At 35.7% G+C, this 12,500-nt stretch overlaps 1 protein-coding gene across 2 annotated transcripts in view; it reads right to left on the bottom strand.

Moving 5' to 3' along the window:
• Window positions 1–12,500, bottom strand: part of LOC135211727 (ventral anterior homeobox 1a-like) — a 41,067-nt gene that overhangs the window by 1,603 nt on the left and 26,964 nt on the right. For both annotated transcript variants that reach the window (XM_064244970.1, XM_064244972.1), the window contains exons 3-4: window positions 424–611; window positions 1–193 (exon numbers count right to left, since the gene is read on the bottom strand). The exon at window positions 1–193 is cut by the window's left edge and continues 1,603 nt beyond it. In XM_064244970.1, the coding sequence (XP_064101040.1) occupies window positions 1–193; window positions 424–611 (381 nt within the window). The remainder of the gene's footprint in view (window positions 194–423; window positions 612–12,500) is intronic.

The following is a 12,500-nucleotide window of genomic DNA, read 5'->3' on the forward strand; positions in this document are numbered from 1 at the left end:
GAGTGGAAGTGGGCGTTGGAGTGAACGTGAAAAGGGACGTGCTGATGGTCTGTGCGGGTGGCATGGGTGGCAAAAGAGCCCGAGATATTGGCGGCAGTGAACCACTTGATGCCAGTACCGTCGTTGGCGCTTCGTGTTCTCTCTCTCGATCTCTTTTGTGCTTCGTCCGGCGGTTCTGGTACCACACTTTCACCTGTTGAAATGAGAGCTGGGTTAAGCGTCGAATGATGTCTTTGAGGTCCCTGCTCGCTGCAAAAGGCGAACGAATATTCTCACCCACATCTGCTATATCATCATATCGCAGCCAAGCTACCTTAGCAACCGAAACCCAACACGCAAGTCTTTTCAAGATACAGAAATCTGGCCCGGTTCACCCCTCCCCCTCCTCCCTCCTCCCCCCCAATATCCAATGAGTTCAGTTACCTGCGTTTCCGACAGCCCCAGCCTGCTTGCCAACAGGGAGCGTTCTCTGCCGACCAGGTACTGGTTTCTGCGGAACTCCCGCTCCAGGGCAGCCAGCTGATCCGAAGTGAACGTCGTTCGCGCTCTCTTCGGGCGGTCCAGATCCAGTCCTTTGGGAAACACCAGTTCTCTCACTTGGCCGTTGGCATCTGCGAGAGGGGGGGAAAAGCAAAAGGGAGATGAAAATAGATTTGCATATTTGCCCACTCTTCGGAGTTCATTAGATGAAGAATGGGTGGTCTTTAATACTGATGCGCTAACAAATTATAACCACTGTTTTAATGAATAGATAAATCATCTTGATTTATAAATATTCTGAAAAAGAAATTTCTTAAAGACTTCCGCATATTGATTGACATATCTTGATGTAAATATATATGATGATTTACAAACGTACCTTGTAAGCATTTGAAATCATGATTAGAAAAAACATCGACAAAATAGTCAAATAATTATTACTACATTTCAGTACTATTTGTGAGATTTGGTATATCTGGTATCGAATGTGTTTCGCATTTCCAGAAAGCAATCATGGCCAGAATTCGTATAGTCAGGGTCGTTGGCAAAGCGTATGTGCTAAACGTCCCGTTCATGACCAGAAATGGTCATGTCATTGTAAATGTCAAGAATGCAGTAAAGGAAAAATGTTTTGACTAATGGGAAAATGGATAATTACCGATCCTTCAGACAAATCATTGGAACAGTAAAAGTATTAAATAATAATTCTTGGATGACTTGAAAATCACATCATCCATCAAATATACATCCAAATATTTTAATCTGAAAAGTTTAAAGCCAATTCCTTGAAACACTACGTTCCATCCCGAAGCTCTAAATAAGTTGTGATAATTTGTTTCATTCTACATACCTAAGGTCATAGACAGTGATCCCAGGCTACCGTCGGCAAGTCTAAACTATAATTGCTTAAATCAGAAAAAATATAAAATTATATATATATATATATATATATATATATATATATATATATATATTTATATATATTTAGTTTAGCATTTATAGTTTAGACTTGCCGACGGTAGCCTGGGATCGTTGTCCATCAACTTATATAAATACATATATATATAATAATAATAATATTATTATGTATTATATATTATATAATATATATATATATTATATATACACATATATGTATATATATATACATACATACATTCATATATACATATGTGTGCGTGTGTGCATGCGTGCATGCTTGAAATTGCCAGAACACGTAGTACCGTTTATGAAGATAGGCCTTTGTGAGACACAGAGTATAGATCCTGACCAGTTTTATCTTTAGTCTGCTAAAACATCTTCAAAAGGACAGATGCACATTGGTAGAATTTTATAATGTGTGCTAGAATGGCAGGACAAACTAACATGCAGACGGTTGAACAAACACTCACACTGATTATTAGAAAAAAAAGACAGGACGTCAGCACACTTTTCAATGTCTTAGGTCAGCCGCATCTGTTGGCTCAAGTTAGACCAATATATAAGTTGAAATATCTTCTTAAAATCTGATCATTCTTCATATTTCTTTTGAAATAAATGGATCGACATTATACCTTCCTTGGATGATATTCAAATTCTTAGAATAGATTTTTATTTTTTCACTGGATTCTATAGAATTTCTCATGAATATGGTATTGGAGAAACTATCTTTTTAGCCCGTGTCTAGATTGTTTACACAAACCTGAACGAAAACTGTACTGTTCTTCCGTGCATTTGATTAGTGTGTGTGTGTGTATATATATATATAAATATATATATATATATAATATATATATATATATATATATATATATATATATATATATTTTTTTTTTCGCTCTAGTTTCTTTTCCAACAGTTTTCTTTCTTGATCAATAAAAAGTGCCACATGATTTACATAGGATCTACTATACACTTCCCTAGGTATACTGATGATGAAATAGACATAACAGAGAAAAAAATAAAATATTTTCGATGAAAAGATGCATTAAGAGCGGCTAAAAGGACTCGGTGATAAAAGCAGAGAAACTAACAATGCAAAAATATAGTTTGAGATGCTTTATAGGTTTAACAGCACTTCAAAAGAACTTTCCCGACAATACTAAACGATGTGTACTTCACATCCTATGGAAGTTACGTGTCAACTTATATATTGGTCTAACTTGAAAACTATTGGAGAAGAGAAGAAATGAGCATGAACAATGTATCAGATATGCTCAGGAGATCAGTGCAGTTTTCGATAATCAGTCCCAATTGGACGGAGACTGAAAAGATACGTTATTCCAAAGCTACAGTGGAATGAAACAGTTTTATTAAAGAAAGATTTTATAAGAATATGTATATCAGCTAGCGAGTGTATAAACTTTATTTATTTCAAGAAAAATAGGTAAAATGTATAGATTTTAAGTAAGTTACTTTACCGGAGCCTACGGCAAAGGCTTGGGCCCATTCGCATAGATAAACAAGATTTGCAAATAGATCACTGACCTCAGATACTAATAAATATGTTCAATGCTCCTCCCTCTTGTCATTTTCTTTTTCTTTTGTATCATGAAATTTTTCCAACGGTCCGTATGTGTTTTTTTGGAACTGTTATTCTAGCATATGTTGTGTCAATTTCTATCATTGTAATGCATTCGTCTTGAAAATGTGTTGGAAAGCTACAGATGATACAAATCAGGATTTATTCCCTGTGGTACTTGCATGTATGTTTGCATATATATATATATATATATATATATATATATATATATATATATATATATATGTATGTATGTATGTGTGTGTGTGCGCGTGTGTATCTGTGTTAAAGAGTGGCCTTAACATCCAGAAGGCGAAAGTGAAAGCATGGTAGAAGTGAACGGTGTTGTATGTCTAGGGGAACATCATTGCCATGCTGACGAGTTTTTTTTTTTTTTCAAGTATATGAATTGGCTTGTGTTATGAAAGTGTTCTGTACAGGATATATATATATATATATATATATATATATATATATATATATATATATATGTATATATATATAAGCAGAAATCCAAGCGCTTCCGTCTTTACTAAGACATTCGTTCCATGACAATGTCTTTGTAAAGACGAAAGCGCTTGGATTTCTGCCCATCATTTTCCTGTGGTATTCGCTTATTTAATGAAGTCACGTCCATCTACAGTGATTTTTTAAGCATATATATATATATATATATATATATATATATATATATGCATATATAATATATATATATATATATATATATATATATATATATATATATATATATATATATATATATAGTATATACGTGTGTCTGTGAATTTTTACGTTATCATTATTGATATTGGTATTATTATCCAACATGCGATATATTCATTTGGAGCAAATCAAAAGACCTATAATTTTTTAATCACATCCAAACAGCCGGATGCTCAGGTGTTAAAATCTATAAGAAAACCATTGATAGGCAAGACAAACAAGGTGAATACAGTATGCAGTCAGAAACCCTATACTGATATCTGAGAATACTTGTCTCGACATTTTGACGCTATTCATAACAAATAAGTCAGGTGTGGAATGCATGAATTAGAATAAAGACCGCGAAATGACTGAGGTCCTAGATTCTGAGAAATAATATGCGTAAAAGGATAGACTTTGGCGACGCTTGGAAAGTAGTTACTTATAGGTCAGTTGTGAAATATTATTCTGATTGACTCCAGGTATGGGGGAGTCGTTATTTAATGGGAATAGAAAATAATAATTGGAAACGCGGGAATTACTTATTGCCTGAAACTTTACTTCCGTTTCATACACAAAGCGACATTGAGTCAGTCAGTGTCTCTCTCTCTCTCCGTGAATGTAAATGCTTGTCTTTATGAACGTGTGTGATGTGGGTACTACTACCTTCTCCACCTCTCGTTTTGTCTTTTAGTTTTCTGTAAAAGAAAACTATTATGCCGGCTATGTCTGTCCGTCCGCACTTTTTCTGTCCGCTCTCAGATCTTAAAAACTACTGAGGAGGCTAGAGGGCTGCAAATTGGTATGTTGAACAAACACCCTCCAATCATCAAACATACCACATTGCAGCCCTTTAGCCTCAGTAGTTTTTATTTTATTAAAGGTGAAAGTTAGCCATAATCGTGTGTCTTGCAACGGTATAGGACAGGCCACCAGCGGGTCGCGGCTCATACAGAAAACTCGATTGTGCCGAAGTTTTTTTTTTTTTTTTGCATCGTCTCTTCTTTGATAGTTTTCCATCTCTCTCTCTCTCTCTCTCTCTCTCTCTCTCCTCTCTCTCTCTCTCTCTCTCTCTCTCTTTCTTTTTTCATTAATTTTGCTCTCATCGTCTCTCGTTTGATAGTTTTCCATCTCTCTCTCTCTCTCTCTCTCTTAAATAGAGTTCATGCAAGGAAAAACTGTTAGGGTAAATTTGAGAGGCTTACGTGTGCCTACAAAATTCCCGACCAGATTCCTCGGATTCTTCGAAGCATTAGTGTTTTTCCTTCTTATGACGGCAACAATGGCTGGAAAAGGTCGTCGAGATACCAGGCTGACCGTCAGAGCTTAAGTAATACAAATCTCGCTCAGTGAGAGAGAAAGAGAGAGATAAAATCAGAACAACAACAACAACTGTGGTCTTTTATTCACTGCATAATATGGTATCATGCGTGACGATTACGTCATTTGAAAATTATTTGAAAAACAGAGATTACGAAACAACAACTTATCACATTATTTCAGATGAAGCAAATTAACTGCATTTCGTAGAGCAACATATTGATCGGTGCAGGCCAAAAAAAAGGACTCACCCACTAAAAATTCAGTAGAAAAACAAAAAGTCTTCTTCATAACAAACATTTCTCATAGATTGAAGAAATATTACTTCCGACACGAATGTCACACAAATTGTTTGCAGATCCAGTGTGTGGTTGTTGCCCTTACCTTTATAGGCGAAGTGATTTCCTTTCGTCAGTTTTTATATTTAGTATTTTGCAAATAAATGCTAAAAAACTTCGGATATTTTAGAAAAGTTCCCAAAAGAGAAATTGAAGCCTTATGCCCTGATGTACTTTAAATGCAGTTTCATTTTTTACACTTTCGTCACAAATGGAAAACAATAAGATTGAGAAAATTTTGTTTCGACACAGGAGAGAGAATAGAGAGAAAGAGAGAGAGGATTCCCAGACCTGCCATTTGACACCACCCCCAAATGAACGTGTTAAGATCTAATCCCTTTTCCTAAGACTGTTGTAAACTGACTCCCCCTCTCCCCACCTTCCCTGCCACTCCTCCACGCCCCACAACTTTATATTTTTGTTTGCGACATCATCCTCTTAAAAGAAGTCACGTTCTTAATTACAGTCGCTCTTGATCCTCTTTGTGTGGTGGATGGGCTTCATTAAGAGGCGTTTGATCCTCTTAGCTGATGGCGAGTCGATGTTCGCGCGCCAAGACGCTTCGGGATTTGCTCCTCCGATAGTCATCAGCTTCCACTTCTAGCCTCTCCTCCTCCTACCCTTTCCCCATCTCCTCCTCCTCCTCTCTGCCTTCTCTCCTTCCCGACGAAAACCTCAGGTGTGCAAGGTAGCGACAGCTAATCAAACCACTTCATTCCATATCCTTTTGTGGAGTAATTATAATCAGGGGGTGCCTTTGCAAAGGCGATTCTTCTTACTTACCGACTTAACAGCAACTGTTAGAAGTGCTTGAACGAGTTTGCGTACTTGCATACGGATGTAAAATATTACACTTCTGCGTTTACGACTTAAGAGTATTATTTTCTAATGTAGGGCCAGATGGGACGGACATCCTAAAGCCCTTTTCTTGCTCTGGCAAGATGGAAACCAGAAATGCTGGAGGGGGAGTCGAGGAAAAAAGATGCATATATCAGTAGTCGGCCTTTGTGATAGACTGTAGTGTTCCTGCAGATTTTGAGGAATCGTTTGGCACAAAGCGTTTTTGTCAAAGACAGAAAAGTTTAGACGATCATAGGCATTATAAACAGTTGAGGAGCTACTTGATAAATATTACACTATTCATGTTAGTAGTATTCACAAGTTCCTACGGAGATACCATCATCTTTGTCATTATAGTCTGTTATAATTATAATCTCGAACAGGTCTTCAGTTTCTTTTACTCCTGTGTTCATTGTGAAAGCCATTTTCTCTGTTAAAAAGTTATACATTTTCAATAATATTAATATCCGTATTTTAATCAACAACTGGTCAAAATATGGAGGTTAACGTTTTACTTTTTACCATAAGGCTAAATGTATGATGTAACTATATAACAGAGAAAATGTCTTTCACAATAAACAAAAACAAAATAAAGAAACTTAAGACCTGTTGGAGAGTACAATAACAGATTATGATTTCGAAGACGGTGGTATCTCAGTAGAAACTTGTAGACACCACTAGAACTTGCTCGTTAACAGTGACAAAATTTGATATTACTTAGGTAATTAACAAATAAAGAATGCAATTTGTAACTTGGTGAAACAGCATTGTCTCAAAAAAAAATATTGACGACGTGAAATTAACACGGTTACAAAGAAATAGAGTGTCGGTGGAGTACCGCGAGAAAAACTAGAAAATACGTACGGTAAAATGTGAAACATCCGTAGAAAGCTGATATCTATAAATATGATGTACGATGGGGAAGAAGCAGGGACCAGTGAGAAGTGAGACTGAAGAAAGTGGAATCTTGAAGACATTATCAATGTACTTGACGGCTCATTTACCTTCTCTAACACTTTGGAAGGAGGAAGAATCGTGGACTGACGTACTGTACCCCTCGTTCAAGTCTTATGGTAAAGGAAGCAACATTATGGATACTGTGCCAGATACAAGTGAAGAGCAAAACAGAATTGCTGGGGATATTTGGGCAGCCCTACTCATCGAGAAATAAAGCACTGAAAATGCAAGAAAAATATCACTGCCAAGGAAAGGAAATGGGTATCTAAAAAAGGAAATAAATCGATTTGTGATGAATCGAACTTTACTTGGGATCAGAATTGAATAGATGGCTGGAGACACGATGAACTCCTTTCTTGTATATTTCCTTACATCATTTTCCTTCGTTTTCAGTGAAAAAGAATGTTTACATAATTATCTGCGGTTGATTAAGACAGCCGTGCCCCGTCACGGGATCCTAAGCATATTGAAAAACTACCAACAACAAGAAGGTACTCTGGCTTAATATACATAATGTAATTATTATTGAATAAATATGAAAGTCAAGTATCACAAGATTGAATGCCTAGGAGTGATAAAGGAAAAGGAGGCAAGTAATAAAATAATTCCCTATGTGAAAAGAATAAAAGCGCGCAAGATGATAAGAGCAAATTTGAATTCGTATGATCTGTAAAAAATAATATCCAAAAGGTTTACCGAGTATTGCTGCACATTCTGACATGACGAGGAGTCTTCCATCCGTTGGAATAAGAAATATGAGCAGATCCAAGTGGCTAATTTGGTCATTTGAATAATGAAAGCTAAAATCGTGGTAGGCTTGGTGCGCTAACTCGGCAAGGGCCCTAGGTCTTTAAAACACACACACCACAAAAAACATGGACAGTTTGTGAGGACTGCATTCAACAAATAATTTACTTTTAAGATCCGTAGGCGGATGGACAGATGGAAAAAAACAGAGTATAATTATATGGTATTTTTAACAACAACAAATCGACATATAAGATGACTGTTATCGATCGCGTTGCCAAAAATCCATGTAAATATAAATAGTTTAGAAAATAATAACATGGATTTTTGGCAACGCGATCGATAACAGTCATCTTATATGTCGATTTGTTGTTGTTAAAAATACCATATAATTATACTCTGTTTTTTTCCATTTGTCCATCCGCCTGTGGTGTTTGCGTATGGTAACATTGCGTCCCGGGCTTTAGACAGTTAAGCTATGTGTAAGTTTTAGGTAAATAAAAGGATATCTGGGCGTACATTTACAACTGAAAAGTGTTTTAATAATTTACTGTATACGAATTACACCGTTAATATTCGAAATAGGATATTGTTATTATTGTTGAATGTAAGCTGAATGTAACCATCTCAAGGCCGGGACGCAGTGTTACCATACGCAAACACCACAGGCGGATGGACAGATGGAAACAAAACAGAGTATAATTATATGGTATTTTTAACAACAACAAATCGACATATAAGATGACTGTTATCGATCGCGTTGCCAAAAATCCATGTTATTATTTTCTAAACTATTTATATTTACCAGAGGAAGACGGCCAATATATAATCTCCCTCTACGGATCTTAAAAGTATAGTCAAAGCTGTTCGGATGTCATCCTTAACGATTGTTGTTAATATAAACACTAACAGATAAAATCAATACCTTAACTATTGCATATTCTTTCAGTTAAGCAAGAAGACAGAGAACTTTGATTAACATTCACGCTGTTTACTTGTTTGGATACCCAATTTAATAGTCATTAACAAATTCTTATTTACCGCACGGCAAAAAAAAAAAAAAAAAAAAAAAAAAACGAGTACAGTAACTTTATATATACCCACAACACTACATACATTCACGCATACATGTGTATATATAATTACATATATAACTTACTTTTTCATCGGACACCAATTAAATTGGTGTCCGATTAAGAGGCAGAGTTATTATGATAATTACAGGCACAAGTAAATACACACACTCACATATGTGTGTGTGTGTGTGAAAGAAAAGTACGTATTGGGACGCGGAATAAGATTAATATATAATTATACAAGTATGGTCGCTTGTAACAAATAAATTCACAAAAGCATGAAACCCTTAAAAACATACTATAGTTGGTGCCGTTAGTGTGCTGTTATTCATTTCTAGATATATATATATATATTATATATATATATATATATATACATATATATATACATATATATATATATATATATATATATATATATATATATATAGATATTGCCTTTGTGGCTGGCGAATTCTTTTAAAGTGCCTATACTTGTGTAGCTAATCATATATTCACTTTATTTCAAGTATCAATACACTTGCTTTTTTTTATTTCTGTTCTAATTTTATTATTTTTGTTCTTAAACTCCCTACATACATTCTTATTAATGTATTAAGTTGTTTTGTTTATGTTTTGTAGATCGCTTTACCTCCGCTGTACGTACGCTAAATTTCAACTTTCTAATTTCCGTCACTTTAAAGGAGAAATTTGAAATTAAAGTTTTCTTTCAGCAAAAATATTTAAAACTAACAATGCACTATATATATATATATACATACACATACACACACACATATATATATATACGATATATATATATATATATATATATATATATATATATATATACAGTATATTAGCTCTATCACTTACACCAGTGTTCTGTGCATTAATACAATTACTAACAGGCCCTCATTGAATCTGGATGGTATCAAGCGGAGATATTTAATAATAAAAAAACTCACAAGCTTTCCAGGACTAACAGTCTTCCACGGATACTTGTAACTGTTTCTGAATAAATATCTCCGCTTGATACCCAGATCACAGTACCTAGGGAATAGCCTAACATACAACCAAAGAGAATTATAATTTATAAGTGTCTCGGTCCCGGCCCTGAATTCGTAACTGAAAGCAGTTAAGAAACGGCTATAAACAGCCAATTCTCTATAGATTTTACGCATATATACTTGTATATCTAAATACATATACATACACATATGTGTGTGAATGCGTGTATGTATATAGATATATACATAGATAGACAGATAGAAAAACTGGTTGTCTTACTTCAGTGGTTAGAATTCTCATTTGACCGGCAACATATACTAGGTTCGATTCAAGTTAAAAACCATCGTACAACTTTGGCCCTGAGCGGTGAATCTTGTACAAGATACGTAGTCACCTACAGGAGATGGCAGCCCGGTAGAGAAGGGTTTTGGGCCTAGTAACCTCATCCCAAATTTTGCTGAGAACCGAAAGGTTAACTAACACCATCTCGACCTACCACCGCTTTGCGTGAAAGAGGCGCATAGGTCTAATGTTCCTGGGACAGTGAGTCGGCTGTTAAATCATCTCCTTACTCATTTATTTATGAATTTATTTTATTCTTATAGTTGAAGATATTAAGAATAATAAGCAAATTAAAATGTATTATAAGAAGTTTACCATGTAAAGTAAAAGCCTTGATAGGCAGATCATTCAGGCAGATGCGTATTTAGGTTAATACATCAGCACGAAAAAATTGTAATTTTGACTGCAATCCCGACTTGGATTACCGGTGTTCATAAAGGTATTTTAATTAAGATGTCTGTTATCATATATCAAGACAAGGAAGGGGTTGACTGTCATTTTCAGAAGACTTTTTTTTTTTTTTTTTTTTTTTTATCCTTTTCTAGGGGGGTCTGGAGAAATCTATGGCGGGTTGGAAGATCGTATGTTAAAGGGTTAAGGTTGTTAGGTTAAGTTATATCATAATGGCTATTCTTGTTGCACACAAACAGACCCTGTACAAGGACTACTTGAATGTTCTTCCTGTCACACGATAGAAAACAAGGGAACATGAATATTTTTAAGAGTACTACCTGAAGTTCCTCGGATGATTCTACGTGAGAAACGGAGATTGCTTATGAACATTTCAATCGCATTGTTTCATATTTGCAAGAATTTTGTTCTCAGTAGCTTTTGATAATTATTGTGTGGTCGCCAGTACTGCAGTTATGAACTTTTTTTTATCACCCTTCGTAGTTCTTGAATGATCTCATTCTAGAACCATTCTGATATTTACTGGGATTCCCAGTTTATTCTTGTGTGTGTGTGTGTGTGGAATATTACATATTTTAAAAATCACTCTCTACAAAATGCCGTTCCTTTCACTTACAAAAAATAAAAATAAGTAAAGATAATTTTCCTTCCATCAGCCGCAACGCACCGTGAGGCGAGCAGTCTTTCAGTACCATAAGGTTAATTTCCAGTAACCCACCAGAGGTAACATAAGCTTCCATAATTACCCGCTTCTAGCCCAGTAGCGCTGCTGTCATTCCTTTTCAGGGCAGCCCTTCAGAGTGAAGTATGGGATATACGTTTTCAATACACCATTACTCATTGTCCATTATCTGTTAAAACCATTAACATTGTGTATAGTTTGTTCAGTGGGAGTCCCAAACCGCCCCTCTCTGTCCCCATTCAAAAGATTTCCAGGTCTCAGGTCGCCGTTTTTCTTTTGATTTTCCTTTTTTAACATCGACATTGGAAATTGTTCGTATGCAGTTTCGTCGAATTCGGACGCTTTGTTCATTTTCATATCAAATATCATCTAAGCACGACTCTAGAAACAGAGAAAGTAGGTTAATAAATGCCAAATAATAATGAAAGCCGCTTGAGTGGCAATATCGGAGGGCACAAGGTAGCAGATGATACGATAATGGCGGCCCCTTTCCTGATTGACGCGTCGCTGCTCTTTTCATGACAAGTTTATTTAGCCGAGTATAAACCTGCCCGCGCTGCCCGTCATATTGAGTAAAGGAGATTTGTAAAGCAGGCCACTGGCGCTAATGCTGGGGGATATTAAATATTAGATAAAGCATGAAGGTCTGAGCTGCGCAGATGCGCGGGAACTTTTATGAAAGTGAAGGCTTCTCCTGCTGTTGGGCGAAGTAGATTCGGCATATATCACATCTTCATTGATCTAACCACGTAAATTTGAAAGGTGTGCTTCAATACTCAACCAATGTAATGCGAATAAGATGATAAAAATATGGAAGTAGCCGCCACTCACGAGTAGTAGAGAACTTTGTAGTTAGTGCTCTTGTCTATACAAAATAGAAGCATTGTTTTTTACGGGATTAAAGGTGTACATCAGTTTTTAATAAGTTAATACTTATTTTATAGTAGTTGAATTAAACTACCCATGTGGCAATGCAGGAGCATTATTTTTTGAGCGACCCCTGGATAATTTGTAATGTAGTTTTTTTTATGTTATCTATAAGAATCTGGTCACTGCTGCTACTTTCCAAAGACTTCCTACTGCCTTTTTTTAAAGACTTCGTAATGAGTACAAAA

The sequence above is a fragment of the Macrobrachium nipponense genome, chromosome 4 (genome assembly GCF_015104395.2).
Source record: "Macrobrachium nipponense isolate FS-2020 chromosome 4, ASM1510439v2, whole genome shotgun sequence".
NCBI classification, from domain to species: Eukaryota; Metazoa; Arthropoda; class Malacostraca; order Decapoda; family Palaemonidae; genus Macrobrachium; species Macrobrachium nipponense.